The following is a 16011-nucleotide window of genomic DNA, read 5'->3' on the forward strand; positions in this document are numbered from 1 at the left end:
GAGTTCATCCCACTGCGTCACTTACGTTAACCGGTGTGCGTTTTACGTTTTATAGAAACAAATGTGCTACACATAAAGTACATTTGGTGCTAGTAGCAAATCTCTACTGGCTACCCCGTTAGCTAGTTTAGTTAAGCATGTGAACATAACAGAGAGTGATGACAGAGTGATGATGAGCATGATGAGTGAGGACATAACATTCAGTCAAAGTGAGACCCCTCGTGGCTGGCTATTAAGGCTACAGGTCATCATAAGTCCCGCACTTTTCATTAAAATGACACTAGCCTTCTCTTCAAATACAGTTTCTCCAAACGTGTTTATTGTTATTATCACGATAAACCATGTCCAAGAGTCAATTTCCTCGGATGAGATGGTTTTTATTCGTTTCTTATTTGACACGATGCTATAAACACACACTGACCTCCTCGAGCTTTTATTTTGGCACTTCCGGTTGTCGGCATTTTGAATTTGCATATTAGTTAAATATTTAGTTTCACCCAAAACATTTAGATTCGACATTTAGATTTAACATTTAGATTTAGATTTAACATTTAGATTTAACATTAAGATTTAGATTTAACATTTAGATTTAACATTAAGATTTAGATTTAACATTTAGATTTAAATTTAACGTTTAGATTTAACATTTAGATTCAACATTTAGATTTAACATTTAGATTTAAATTTAACGTTTAGATTTAGATTTAACATTTAGATTTAACATTTAGATTTAATATTTAACATTTAGGTGTAACATTTAATATTTAGATTTAACTATTTAAAATATCTCTAAGTTGACAAATATTGTTGTAAATGTGATAAAAAGTGACGTCAAAAATTCATACCAGTTTTTTAAACATTGTTTGAAGCTAAATGTGACAAAATGTTGCTGTTATTTTCAGCGTGAGCCGCTTTACAAACGGCGCCCAATAAGTAGGCCTAGTAACTACGATAACAGTAATAAATACGACATCTGGACGTAGGGTTCGTGTTTGCATAAATTTGTCTCACATAGCCTGAAATTATGTCTCAACAGCTTGATTACATATAGTGCGAAAAAATATTTTGTTAACGTTGCGCTTGTTTTGTATCTATCACTTAATGTGAGTTTAATTTAACAGAATCGTAGCAGATTTGCTCCTGTCATTATATTGCATTGCACAGTCTCCTCCTTGAGATTTTTTCTCCCTGAGTAAATCTGAAGTCTATTTTTCACACTTGTAGTGTCTTCAGACAGGCCCCCAATCTACTTTTACAATAAGCGGATAAGGATATTCATCCATTATGATCTTTCTGGTCAGTGAGGAAATTACTTGCGAGTCAGTGTTTATACTGCAGTTCACCATACCCTCCTACCCCGCTCCCCCTCCCCATAGTTTCTGCGTCACTTTACAATGTAACTGAAAGTGTGGCCTGTTTTTGACACAGGGACGGACGATTATGTGGCGGCTGAGGGTAAATCTGTGCCACATCATTTCAGCAAACATCCCAGTATGAGTTAACAGACTACATGAATGCTCTCACTCGGGCATGCTTTCTTATTTACTTACACTTTTTAAAACTGTTAAATTCAAAACACAACATAAACGGAACGAATTAATTATTATTATTTTTTTAATGAAAACTATTTTCAACTCAAAAGTAAAAAGGCATACAGCCTCATTTGTATAATAAATTGTAATCTTTTGTGTGTCATTTACCGGATTATCAGTCACAGCTTAATTTAAATATATTTATTATTGAATCTGATTCTGAATCATTGAGTGCTTTCAGCTTCACAACAGTCAATAACTGTTTGCAGATACTACAATTAAATAGAAATAAAACCATCTGTCTCCAACAGTCCAAGTGTACAGTCCAAAGCTGTTCTGTACACTAATACAACTCTTTTTCTTCAGACTGTCTCATTTCACTTGTTTTCTTTCAAAACATGCATCACATTACATTCAGAGCATCCTTAGATATTTTCATCAAGTTGAATATAACTTTAATATAACAAACTGTTATATATATATATATATAATGTCATACTTTGAAAATACAGAACATTTCATTTTAATCGAAACTCAAAGACATACATAATCATATATTTTTGTTGCAATGCGATTCACCTTTTGCTTTAAGATTGAATCAAGATTGAATTGTGCAATTCAACATTTCAGGACACATTAAAAATGCACATATAATTACAACTAGGTCAACCATTTGCATTCAATGACTTATGCAATGAATTAATGCCTAGTTTTGGGGGTAAGTTCAACAGAGAACCAGTATTGTATATTTTGATCAACATGACATAAGCAATTGATTATGCAGCACACAGCAGACAATTGTACATAATCAATTGTATGAATGTCAATTTGTTCAAAAAATTTAGAAATTGCTATGATATGCACAAGTGAGAAGATTAAGCAAGTAGTTTTGAGAATTTCAGCTGTGATCTTAGAAATTTACCAAAGCGAGTGAGAAAAACTATAATGGAAAACTATTAAACTTTTCTCCAAGACAAGAACTCAATAGTTCATTGCACTTAAAACTAATTTAAAAAAATCTTAACCTTTATCTTTTATTTTATTATTTTTTATTTTATTTTACATTTCAATATTAAGGTGACTATTTTATAGTAAATGTCAAGAACAAAATTGCAAATAAATATTGAAACAGACACAGAAAATATTAATTTAGGATCTTTACAAAATGTAGAAAAGAATGAGAATTTACTATCATGATTCAGTAAAGTTATTTTACTGTTGCATAATGGTGTCTAATATTAATCATTGTGCTTCTTTAATTCACAGATACATAATCCCTGTATGTGATCAGCACAAACTATTTTCCTTGTTTGAAAATACTTCAATATATGTAAACAAACAACTGCTGATTAGGTATAAGGGACCATGAGGTTTAACATCTTATTGTGTGTGTGTGTGTGTGTGTGTGTGTGTGTGTGTGTGTGTGTGTGTGTGTGTACACCTCTGGTGGCACAGCAAAATATGTACATGGCTCCTACAAACAGTTTATACTGAATTTGACTGATACTATTCATGCTAGCGAAGTTGTGATGGTTGATCTGATCTGTCATCAGGGCAAGTTTAATGCATCAGATGTTTTTCATTGTTTTTGTTGTTTTTATCTTCCAGTCACACCTTTTTGATCATGTAGTATCTCCAAAGTGCAGTGATCTGGACTCTTTCAACCTAAAGAGAAGAACAAACGTTCAGTTTATTATATCAAGTATAATGTAAAATAGCTTTGAGCTGCAAAAAAGAAAAGAAAAGGAAAGTCTCAAACTTGAGTATCTCAACTTTTTACATGATGCCTCTAGTCAATGTCTTAATTATAAAATGAACTCACTGACCTTCCAGTTCTATTCTATTTAACTGAATTCTCAATCTCCCTCTTGTGGCCTCTTTGAGAACTAAATCAGCCTCATATTCTTCATTATTGATCATGATTCTCACTGAAGGCTGTTTCTTCTGAAAGGCCTTTTCCAGGTCATAATTGGTCAACATATCAAAGTTTTTGACGCTCCGTCCATTTTCCTGATATTGCCACTTAACCACATTCCTGATTATAAAAGCCTCACTTCTTCGTTTTTCCTTTCTTTCCACCTTTCTGATCATGTCTTGAATACGATTGTCTGCAGTGTGAACGTCTCTTGTCAGACCCTCCAGTGTGATGACAGAGTCTTGGCCTTTCTTCTCAAGCCGGACACTGACTGTGAGCTCCCTCTGCATGGCGTTCAGTGTTTCTCCATCCTCTTTGGTGAAATGAGCAATGGCTGGATCACGGATAGGGATTGTCACATGCTCCCGCAATATCATGCTGTTGATCATGTCCCTGGCTTCACTCAGGTCCTTTGGTGTCTCCCCACACAGCTGAAACACAGCTGGCTCAATATCTTCTCCCACCATCACAAACTCTTCATTTGCAGGAGAGTCTGCTCTTTCCCCTCCGAAAAAGTCTTTTTATCCGGGTGAACATTTAATGGGAAAAACATTTCAACAAAAACAGTGAGGGATAAATTACTACATTTAACGAAAATAAGAATGGATGGGATGTATGTATGCATGTATTACTGACCTTTATATTTGCTAAGCAGGCCTTTATCTTTCCCCATTTTCTCACCAGATCTTCTGATCATGCTTTGGTGAAAGTCTGTCACCATGTTCGTCTGGAATATAAGAAACTTCACAAGCTTTACATGCACCGGTTTCTTTTTCTTTACAAAGTAGACAACTGCATCAACCATTGCATCTGCAACATCAGCTGGTTTTGCACCAGCCTGACCTAAAGGGTTAGAGTAAACAAATAAATACATAAAAGAACTGAATAGTGAATAATTCCTAACCCCCACTCAAAAAAATAAATGAATACAAAAAAAGCCTTAGTAAAAATGATTTATTAATTAATTGTACAGTAAATACATAAGCAAAACTCTTAATGCAATTAAGTATAAATAAATACATATATAAGTTTCTTACCAGTGCCAAGAGCTGGGAAGGCAACAGAAGTAATATGACGTGACTCACATAACTTCAGAACAGACAAAACAACATCCTTAATTTCGGATGGACTATTACGTCCATTAACATGGATGATGTTTCCACATGGAAGCCGCCCGGCTGAGGTCACAATCTCTGTCTGCTGCATGTTTAATGATCCCACTATTGGATAAACATGTTCACCAAAAAGATCTTAAGCTCCTTAGTTCTTATTTGAAGCATATGTCAAAGATTTATGTATTCAGAAAGGTAAAGTACATCAACAAGAATGAACCGTAAGTTTAAGGAACACAAACCAATCTGTGAACATTCTTGTTCCACTTTTACTCCAGCAGCATCTAAAATGGCCTTGGATACTCCTGGATTACAAAGAGAAATTTACTGTTAATTTATAAGACTCTTTGAACAGGAAACACATTGTAAATGAAACTTAAATTCATTGAAACAAGTCAGATAATATGGGTGAAGATGAATTAACCTGCTTTCAGTGAAAATGTCTTATTTGAGGAGTTGACAATGGCATCAGTTTTTTCTTTAGTTATGTCTCCTGAAGAAACCTCCAGAGTCACTTGACCCAGCTGCATAATGTGTACTCCAAGAGAGGGAGAGGAGACACTGCCAACAAGCTCTAAAGAAAAATATAAAGATGTATAGAAAATCTCTAAAAACTATGTGTCACTCCTAAATATATCCTGTGACATTTGGATATATTTGTTATTAGAACAAATATTTAACAAAATGTACTGTATTTAAAAAAAATAAGCATAAATCAACATCGGATAAGAAAGTGTTACCAGAGGTCTGAGCTGACATGCCAGAATTATTTATTTTCGGCATGACATGTCGATGTACTACTTCCTTTGTGATGGGACCCTGAATCCCATGTCTAAAGACAGTGGTGAAGCACTAATGATAAAGCACAGAAATATAGACAACACTGACATGCACAACTATGAAAGTTTATTTGAATAGTTTATAGCCAAAAATATTGTTTGTGTTTTTATGGTTCTTGATTCTAGTTTTCACACTCACCTCTACACTCTCCAGGTCAGAAGGGTGCACAATCACAGTTACCTTTCGGACGTTTGTAGGCTTAAATTTCTGGACTTCTGTCAGAATGATTCTGGCCACCAGATCTTTAGGAAAGCCAAGTTTCCCAGTCCCAATAGCCGGGAAGACAACTGAAGCCATTCTCCAGCTTTCTGCTTTTTTCAGGCAATTTCTAATGATCTGAGTGAGTACCTTTTAAAATGCAAATAAATATATATATATATATGTATATAAATCTATTATCTGTGAAAGTGTTTTAAAAAAAAAAGTACCATCTAAATAATTAAGTAGTGCTTACATATGATATGAGGCACATTTGACATATCATTTAAAGGTGCAGTGTGTAAATTTTGCATCTAGAGGTGATATTGCAAATTGCAACCAATGTCCCCCGCTCACCCCTCCCTTTAGAGAAGCTAGATCGTCGGTAAAGACAGCAGAGTGTAATGATATTTCTTTACAAAGGTAAATCAAGGAATTATATTTGCTTAATTATTAAATAAATCAATGTTAGTGTGAATATTAATGTACATGTTCATAATTGTGTTTAGGGCTACTGTACAAACATGGTGGTGACTTCCATGTAAAGGGACCCGCAACGTATGTAGATAGAAATTGCTCAATCTAAGGTAATAAAAATCTAACAGTTCATTAAGTAAGGTGCACCTCTGAAAACATAGTTATGTATATTATATTGCAGTTCGGTCAAAAGATTTTTGTAAATATTACATATTGCACCTTTAATCTTAAAATGAGCCAGCATTAACACAGTCAATGACAACTGTAAATTAAAATTTTGGGTCAGATGTACTAAACTGGACAAATTAGCAGTAGAGCACCAGAAAAGCACAGATGGGGGGGGGGGAATTCTGCGTGTGATTTACTGACAATGCACACATTAAAGAACACAGATGCAGCCAGATAATTTCCATAATGACCTGTGCAATCTACCAAGAGCAGCACAAATTACCTCCTACTTTTAAGACATGCTTTTTGGGGGCATTAAACAATGGCACAAATACCAGTAATTTGATGAGCACAAACACAAACAAAGCTTAAAGTGGGCAGAGCCGGCCGTCGCCATCAGGTGCGACAATAACTGTGCCCATGCCTTTTTAAGTGCTAATTCTTCACTGTGTTTAGTAAATACTGACAGTACTATTTTAACGCCAAAAGGCGGTCTGCGCTTGTGCAAGCTGTTAGTAAATATGGCCCTGTGTATTGTATTTTTTTCTCACCTCATCTTTTGAGCCTTGCTTCCAAAACGGGCAAACCACATGGAAGACTTTTTGACATTTCAGATTATAACCATTTGTGATGAGCATTTCACCATAATTCAAAGTGTTTGAGTGAGCAGCTCGTGTGATTTCTGACTGGAGATGATGACCAGCAGTCTGGAGGAGAGCTCTGGAGACGGCACCTTTTCTGAGGTCCAAGTCCTCCGATATAGTGTTTACAATTACATCAGCCTGTAGAAGAAACAGGAGACACTTCTTTTGAATGAATTGGACATACTATGATTACCACAAACAATATGAATGTATGCTGGTACAGAAAAAGCACATTAGCAGTTAAAACTTTATTCTTAGATATTTTTTTCTTCTCATTTTATGGATTTAAAAAAAAAAAGTAACTATGATACTTACATGTGCATCCTGGATGTTCCCTTTGCTCAGAATGATTTTTAGTCCATCCTGTGCGGTTTTGGTGTCCAGAACACTCAGCCCCTCAGATATATCTTGTCTGCCACCAGAGTTTGAGGTATCTCTTTTCCAGTGTGCTTGTCCTTCAGAGACTCTATTACCACGACCTTTGGAACCTTTAAACTCTTGGTTTCTTTGGCCATAGTTTCCACGACCACGGCCATTCCCATGGACATGACCACGGTCACAGCCACGACCACGACCACGACCACGACCACGATAGCCTGATCCATAGTTATTATACCCAGGAGGTTTGGTTTGATGAGGGAAAGTTATTTTGAGGTTATAAGCAGCAAATTCCTTTCTGACAGCTTGAGTCATGGCATTTACAGTACTGTCATTATTATCAACAAAGTGAATCTTAGTTAATGTGCTTCTGGACCTTCTGTGGTTATGATCATCAATGTAGTCACGCACCTCCTTGGCGATTGATTCTGTGCAAAGATCAAGAGGACAACCAAATATCCCTGAGCTAATAACTGGGATTGCAATGGAGGAGCAGTTTTTCCTTAACGCCTGGTTCAGACTTTCCCTCACAGCACGTCTCAGGCGTTGCACAGTAGTATGTCTGTCTGAATCACTAAAACGAGGTCCAACAGCGTGCACCACGTATTTACAGGGAAGACGACCAGCGTCAGTGATGAAGGCATCTCCAGGCTTCAGAGGCCCATTTACTTTTATGTGTTGGTCACAGATTTGCTGCAGACTTGGTCCAGCAGCTTGAAGAAGTGCTAAAGCTACACCACCAGTGTGCTTCAGATCTTCATTAGCAGCATTGACTACAGCATCAACACTGATCTTGCAAATGTCTGCCTTCCTGACAGTAACAGTTAGTCCACATGGTATTTGAACCTCACAAGAGACCTGGTAAATATCTTCAAAACTACCTTCAGTAAATTCATCTTCCTCCTTTTCTAGTATATCATCTTCCTGATGAACAACCAAAAATCTCTTTTCCTTCAACAGCATTGAGAACATCATTTTACCCTGCTCCAAGAAGTACTTCTTTGCTCCTGCCTTTTTAATTATCAGTGTGTCCGTGTAGAGAGCATCTGCTAAACATTTAAAGAAAGTCACAGCTGGTTGGACAAATGCACGCTCTCCAGACAGTTCGATCAAGGGTCTCATTGAATCAAAACTGACTTTCACCTCATTAGACTTAATGAAATGCTGCCAGTCTTCTGATTTTCTGTCTTTAATGAAATCAACCACAGCATGTGATTTGACACGAACCTTTTCTACGATTTTAGTGTGCTTCTCAATGAAACGTCCTAAGTTCTCACTGACCTCCATTACAGGTTTTCTGAATCCAGTCACTAATACTTTGTCTCTCTTTTTGGAAAGGTTTATCAACACAGAGATCTTTTTGACAGTACTGAACAAATTCTCCAGTTGTTTCTTGAGATCCAGCCACTCCGGCATTTGAAGGATACCCTGATCTTCTACAACAAGGATTTTGGTTGTAAGAACTGTATTTATCCTCTTCTCTGCCTCTTTAAGTGCTCTTTCTGTGCTTCCAATTACAATGACACCTCTATTTTCAATTGTGTAGACAGCAGTTATTCCATGAGATATGAAGAGATCTCTGGACATTTCATCACAATCCACTGATCTTAGAAATTCTAGGACTGAATAGTTAATCTGTAAGGACTTCTGTTTCATATTTATTTTCTTCTCAAGGACCCAATTTTTGAAGGCAAGAGTTTCTGTATGAAGCCCTGATAAAATAAGTCTGTTCATCTTTTTTTTGTAGTCAATGCGCAGATGTTGAGAAACAGTTTTCATGCCATCTTGTTCAAGCAGAGAGTACATGGCAGGAGAAATCTCCATGTCCTCTGTCACACTGTTCTTCTCTCTCTCTATTTGATTTGTTCCTCTCTCCAAAAACTTCTCTATGATGGGTTTCAGTCCAGTTATCTCATGGGTCATTCCTGCCAGTGTCAGCACACCTTTAGAGGCATCCAAGTCTATTAAAACCTGATCTTTCACTACTTTCTTAATATTAATTTCCACATTAAATAAAAGGGGGTGTGACACTGGCCACTCAGATGTTGTGTAGTTTGAGATAATTTTCTTGAAGGCATCAACTGCATTCTTACTCCAGTCATCAATGGCATCATGTTTCTGTTTCAGTAATGCTGGATCAGGACTGAGTAAAACTTCAGGTTTGTCCATGTTTATTTGGCAGAAGTGTGAGCTCATCTGGTCTTTAATGGAGGAAATCTGCCCTTTCTTGAGGATGAACTCCCTGATGGCAGAATGTACACTGACTGTAATGGGTTCAGGCAGCTTCAATTGGGGTCTTTTGCCACCATACAAGACTGTATCCAGTGATTTAAAGTAGGGATATATCTTGACTGGAACATCACAGATGTAAGTCTCTTGCTTCAAAATTCTCTGTTTGGCTGGAAAGTTGGAGGTTCAGTGAATCACTGCATCGACACTGACAAACCGCAGTAAAAATTTTTACTAAATCTAAATCTTTAACAGCAAATAGTACCAGCTATTGCACATATATTTACCTTCTTCCTCCTTAAAAATAATAATGGCTGCTTGTTCTGCTGGAATTGTGATAACTTCTTCTACTGGACCGCTCCATTTCTCAAAATATAGTTCCAGCAGCATCTTGTTGTTGTTGACCTCAGCTGGAAGATCCTCCACTCGCACACATGTGCTTCTTTCCAGTGCACGGGCCCTCAGATTATTCTTCTTAAACTTTTCATGTGTCCTGCTGTCCTCAAGGAACTTTTCTGCAGCTGTAAGAAATTATATTTTACAGAATGTGCGAGGCACATTTAATCAAGTCATAATAAGAAAAGTGCAGATTTTTAGACTGTTTACCAGCAAAATAATAAAGCTCATATTAAAAGAGTCATATCATCAAAAACTCTTTTAAATTGTAACATGTAAAACTAAGGTGTTATGTAATCAATATTAAGCTAAATTAATATTTGACCAAAACAAAACTTAACCAAATAAAATGTCTAAATAATAATAAAAAGTACAAGTAAATATAAAACTTACCACTGGGGTTTTTAAAGGTCACAACTGCTTTTCTTAATCCTGGAATTAATTCCATGCTAAAGTCATTTTCAGAAAGACCACTGATGTTCTCCACCAAAAGAGTCAAAACGTCTTGTTTAACATCTTCTGAAAGGTTCTCCAGGACCACAGCACTTGTCTCTTGAGGCTTCTTCACATCAGCCTGAGAGGCACTTTGATCTTAAGGCAAAATAAAAGTTACACACATTTAAAGAGCAGGTCATAAGGGTTTTCGAAAAATACCTCTTTCGTAGTTTATGAGGTAGTTATCCTTCAATGTAAATAATCTGCAAAGTTAACATAAGATAAATAAAGATATTGCCACTCAAAAGAAAAAGTAGACTCGGAATTGCCTTAATTTTCAAATCTTCTGCCTGTTACCGGTACATGTCACTGGGTAACACATTAGCATAATCCCCGCCTGCCCACGAAATATGAACACTCTCTGTGGTGAGAAGATGCTGTGTTCCACAATACCACAGCAATACAATTCGAACATTTTGTTGTACTCATCATTTTACCGAGGACTGCTTCTCTAATCTTTAGAGAAGGTTATGTGTAAATTTTCAATATAGTGCTCAAAATAACTAGTTCTTTTTTTTTTTGTGCTAACGTGATGTATACCTACTGCAGCTTTAGGTTTCCAGGTAAAGCACGACATTAAGTGATAAGTGAAGTGACATACAGCCAAGTATGGTGACCCATACTCAGAATTTCAGGCCCTGCATTTAACCCATTCAAAGTGCACACACACACCGTGAACACACACCCGGAGCAGTGGGCAGCCATTTATGCTGCAGCGATTAGAACATGTCGATTGGGGAAGTCATGGCCTAGGCCTAGTGGTTAGAGAGTTTGACTCCTAACCCTAGGGTTGTGGGTTCGAATCTCAGACAGGCAATAACACGACTTAGGTGGCCTTGAGCAAGGCATCAAACCCCCAACTGCTCCCTGGACGGCGCAGCATAAATGGCTGCCCACAGCTCCGAGTGTGTGTGCACTAGTGTTGTCACGGTACCAAAATTTCAGTATTCGGTACCGATACCAGTGAAAATCCACGGTTCTCTGTACCAATTTCGGTACCAAAGCAAAACACAAAAATATGCTAATTAAAAATAAAAATAACTTTTTAGCACTAAAAATAAAACCAATGCCATTCTTTATACTTATTTACAACTGTGTTAAAAGTTTTTCTACAAGTTATATAATTATGAAAAACAGTAAACAAGTTTCACCCAAATTTAATTTGTCTTTTAATTTATGAAATTAAAACATTTTATTTTTGGTAAATAAATGGGATTTGCTATTAAAATTTAAAGATGTAAGAAATATTGTGATTTATTTCTTTAAAAAATAAAGTTTTATAATTTTTTTCAACGGTAGCAGTATCACATACATTTTACTAAATAATAGTAATATTTCTAGCACAATGCCTTTATGTAAAAATTAACTTTTAGGCCTAATGAATGCATATTTGTCATTTTAACTGAACTTAAGACTGGTGGTGATGCTTAAGATATTTTTGGTCATTGAGGGTTTCTGTAGAAAAATAGTAATAGATCATGTTAATTATTATTAAAAGACAATACTACTACTAAATCTACTATCATACCAATGTGTATACAATGCACTATGAATTGATGAGCTGCTGGGTTCATGAATATTAATCACGTTGTCTGCGTTCGGTCAAAATGATTTGCTGAAATCAAAACAGGGACGGTAAGAGATGAGCGCCAGCCAATGAAATTGCCATTTGCGCATTAGCTCCGCCCACTACCGGAGAAACCGGTATGTCTTCTGCTTGTTCGAAAATAAATATGAATAATTCTATATGAACTCCATTATTTTGACTGGAGAAGACAACAAAGAATAGTTTACATATAGCGTGTCGATTCAGCGTGGTAAGGCTCTCGCTCTCTCTCTTTGCATGTGTGAGAAACAGCGCTATCAGTAAAGCGACGGTGAGTCGTGTGCCTTCACAGAGTTTACAGAACATCAAATACAGGTGCACTGTGCGTCCATTGAGGTGAACTGAAAAGTTCAGATCGCTTGATGGAGAGAGAACTCTGAAGCACAGATGCTGAAATTAATGCAAGCGTCATGCGCTTCAGTCTATGTAGTAAACAAACCCGCACGTCTCTGTCATTCATTAATTCACACAGAGACGCGCAGAACACGGATTCATATTTCAAACAACTTTTGCGGCTTAACATTTACAGATACTGGTCCATATGGAGATTTGAATTTATGCTAACTTTGACAAATTCCATGACTGTCCATATTAAAATGTAAGTTTCATTTTCATGACTGGATTTTGAGATTCAGTACTCGTTTTCTGCTTCGCGGAAATCATAGCGCTGAACCGGGTTTGAACGGGACCTCGGTACTACCGGTACTTAAATAAAGTAAACCGACTTGGTACCGAAGTACCGGGTCTTTTGACAACACTAGTGTGCACTTTGAATGGGTTAAATGCAGAGCAAGAATTCTGAGTATGGGTCACCATACTTGGCTGAATGTCATGTCACTTTCACTTAATGTATACTGTCGTTGTTCTAATTACTTAGTTTAATAATATAGAATGTAGCGCAGCACACAGACTTTAGAATCATTATGAAAGTGCTGTTTATGTAGTTATAGGGTTAATGCAGGGAGTAAAAGCCCTGGTAGAGACGAGTTAGTTAGGCTGGTGCGCATGTGATACAGCTGTTCTGCATTGTTTTAAAAATTATATTTTGTCTGTCGTTCTTCAGACATTACAGTAGACATATTTTGGTTTTCAAACTGTATTATTTCATCAGTCACATTAGCACTTGGCTAACGTTTCCACCATTATTGTTTTGTTAAGTGTTTACAGTTTTGCAGCTAAACTTTGTTTTATGAAAAGGTGCATGCAAGGGTTGCCAGGTTGTCACAACAAAACCGCCCAATTGCTACTTAAAACTAGCATAATCGTGTTTTGAGCGTGGTCCCCCTTTAAAAAACAGTGTACTGGGATGTAAAATACACACTTTCAGTCGGGGTTCCCCTGGTAAATTCGCATTCCAGTGCCTAAATATGATGTTATTGGGGTCGCTACAACCGGTGATATCAAAAACCATGCGAATTTGGCAAAACAGATGGTAGTGCTCACTAACTTGCTCAAGCGCTGCTCTTTGTGCCAATTGCAGCAGGCTGCCCAGCTGACCAATCAAAGGTTTGTAGACTTATGGAAGGGAGGGGTTTTCAGACATTATGCTCAGAACTTAATCAAACGAAAACCATTTCGAAATCATGGACAAATGAAAATTGCAGTGTTTTCTGACCTTAGATGCATTTAAACCTGATGTAGGGAACTGTAACACAATATTAGGACACTTTAAAAAACCATATGACCTTCTCTTTAATAAATGTCACCTTTGTACCATATTTAAATTAAATTAAATTAAATGTATGCATTTAGCAGATGCTTTTATCGAAAGCGACTTACAGTGTATTCAAGCTATCAATTTTTACCTTTAAAGAGGGCATATAAATACCTTAACGATACATACTGTTCCTAAATGGTGCACATTTGTACCTTCTGAAAAGGTACTGTGCAAGTGACAGCTTTGGTACCTTTTTTTTCTGAGAGTGTACCCAACTGATATTTTTATTATTGAAAATGATTGTGTTAACAAGTACATTCATAATATCAGTAAAATAATATGCAATACACAAAAGCCAGAGACCAAAGTTCATATGATTTACTTACTTGGTTCCTGATATCCACATGCCTGCTCTGTCTGAAATCACACAAACGTAAAGCATTTACAGTTATGTGTATGGAGAACTAAACGAGCAGATGTAGTTTGTTCTCTCTACCCCAGTCCTTTTTAACAATACAGACAAATGACAACCATTTAGTTTGAGAAACTCTTAAATGCATCAACCATGAAACTGAATTTATTATTTTTATGACAGACCATTCTGCTCATAGTGACTATATCTGTTTATAGTATCGTTTATAGGAATATGAAGGGTTTGATTCATATTCTGATGTCCTAATTCTGGATTTAGAAATAAATCTACTCACTCTTTGTCCAGTGCTGTGTGCCTGTTCCTCTACATCACCGGGTTTGTACACTTTCAACTTGATTTGTTGATTGTCAATGGTAATGATGTGTTCTGACTTTGAGAGCACGCCATCTCGGGCTTGAACACAAATTATCAGGTTTCGTTAGAAACATGACAATGCTTCAAAACATAGAAAGTAACACAAAACTACATTATATTAGTGAATGTGACAATTTAAATGATTAACATTGATATGACATAGGCCTTTAAGCTCAAAGTTCTTCAAGAAGAGTAAACTGTGTACAGTTCTGACACTTTTTGCTTTTTATGCTACCACACAAAACTCCTTAAAACTATTTTTTAAGCTATTGATATAAAAAAACAAATCCATATCACATATATGTATTTTTTCCATGTGATATTTCTTTCAACAGTCTACAAATATAATTATGACCAATAATAATTTACAAATAGTGTATAGTTTCCGCAGTTAGTTCATAAATACAAGAACTGCATTTGTTTCAACTGAACCCATGTCAGGTGAAACACTCATTCATAATGTATTAATGTAGCCTAACCAATAGCAACCACCTACAGAAAAATGTTAAAATGCTATTAAAATGCTATTTTATTCAGGGCAATTTTTCCTCCTACCTGTATATCAGCCAACAAATAAAAACTTTTTTTCTTTCTTTCATAAATTCACTCCATGATGCAAAATATTATTTGCTATTCCAAATTTGTTTAAATTTGTTGTAATTCATTCTCTGAACATGAATGTTGTTCTTAGACGCTGGGACATATCATCTAAAAAGCAATAGGATTATACTGGAGTACAGTTGATAGCACACATTTCTCTAATTGCACGATAAGGATAGGCTACCGTGTTATGGAATATCTAACTTAATAGAGCACGGATTAAAGATGACAAAGATAGTGTTCAGTTTTACAGTCATGAGAGTTATTCAATGAGAGAGGGTAAAGTGAACTTCTTATCCCAAAATAAATACGCCTTATTAGTGTCCAAAGTAGCTTATGTTATGTTATGTAAATGCTTGGTAATGAGTGGCAGAAATCGTTTTATAAATTATTTAACGAGACTGGATTTACTTTTTTCCTGTAGTTTGATGTGTTGTTCATTTGTTTACTTTTCTTTAAATGGATGACAATGGAGGCTAGTAGCTAACGTTAGGCTACATGGGTTTTGTCGCGCTTTGTATTTGAATCTGACATTTCGACAGATTGCATTACTAATACATATTTGTTATTTTGATAACGTAAATGGTCGTGTTTAGCACTTACTGTCAGATGATTTGAACAGAATCGTAGTAGAGTTGCTCCCGTCATTATATTGCACAACGCAGTCTCCTCCCTGAGATTTTTTCTTACTCTGAAAGTAAATCTGAAGTTTATTTTTAACACTTTTGGCGTGTCCAGGCCCCCAGTCTCCCTCTACAATGATGGGATAAGGATATTCATCCATCGTGATTTATCTGGTCAACGAGGAAATGACTTGGAAGTCAGTCGCCTATAATACTCTCTATACTTGATCCCGCCCTCCTTTACTTTCATTTTCGTTTCTTCGTTTGAGTCCACTTTCAGAGAAAATAAAACCGGCTTGTCCATGAAATTATCATCCAAGATAAGAACTCGAGACGTTGTTATTTGTGTCATAA

General features: G+C 36.3%; 1 protein-coding gene across 3 annotated transcripts; it reads right to left on the bottom strand.

The window, feature by feature from the left end:
- Positions 1 to 2643: 2643 nt before the first annotated feature.
- Positions 2644 to 15863, bottom strand: LOC132127164 (protein mono-ADP-ribosyltransferase PARP14-like). Of its 3 annotated transcripts, none has more exons than XM_059538839.1 (14): positions 15638 to 15863; positions 14355 to 14473; positions 14034 to 14064; positions 10283 to 10480; positions 9781 to 10014; positions 7202 to 9663; positions 6794 to 7024; positions 5538 to 5747; positions 5300 to 5411; positions 4984 to 5133; positions 4802 to 4864; positions 4485 to 4667; positions 3587 to 4290; positions 2644 to 3197 (listed from the first exon to the last, which is right to left on the bottom strand). In XM_059538839.1, exons 1-13 carry the CDS (start codon positions 15816 to 15818, stop codon positions 4076 to 4078), a joined length of 4389 nt encoding a protein of 1462 aa, XP_059394822.1. In that variant the 5' UTR covers positions 15819 to 15863; the 3' UTR covers positions 2644 to 3197; positions 3587 to 4075. The 3 variants fall into 3 exon arrangements, with proteins under 3 accessions (XP_059394822.1, XP_059394821.1, XP_059394823.1); XM_059538838.1 differs by having other exon boundaries at positions 3359 to 4290; XM_059538840.1 differs by having other exon boundaries at positions 3359 to 4290; positions 7202 to 9653; positions 9771 to 10014.
- Between the last annotated feature and the right edge of the window lie 148 nt (positions 15864 to 16011).

The sequence above is a fragment of the Carassius carassius genome, chromosome 45 (genome assembly GCF_963082965.1).
Source record: "Carassius carassius chromosome 45, fCarCar2.1, whole genome shotgun sequence".
In the NCBI taxonomy this organism is placed as follows: Eukaryota; Metazoa; Chordata; class Actinopteri; order Cypriniformes; family Cyprinidae; genus Carassius; species Carassius carassius.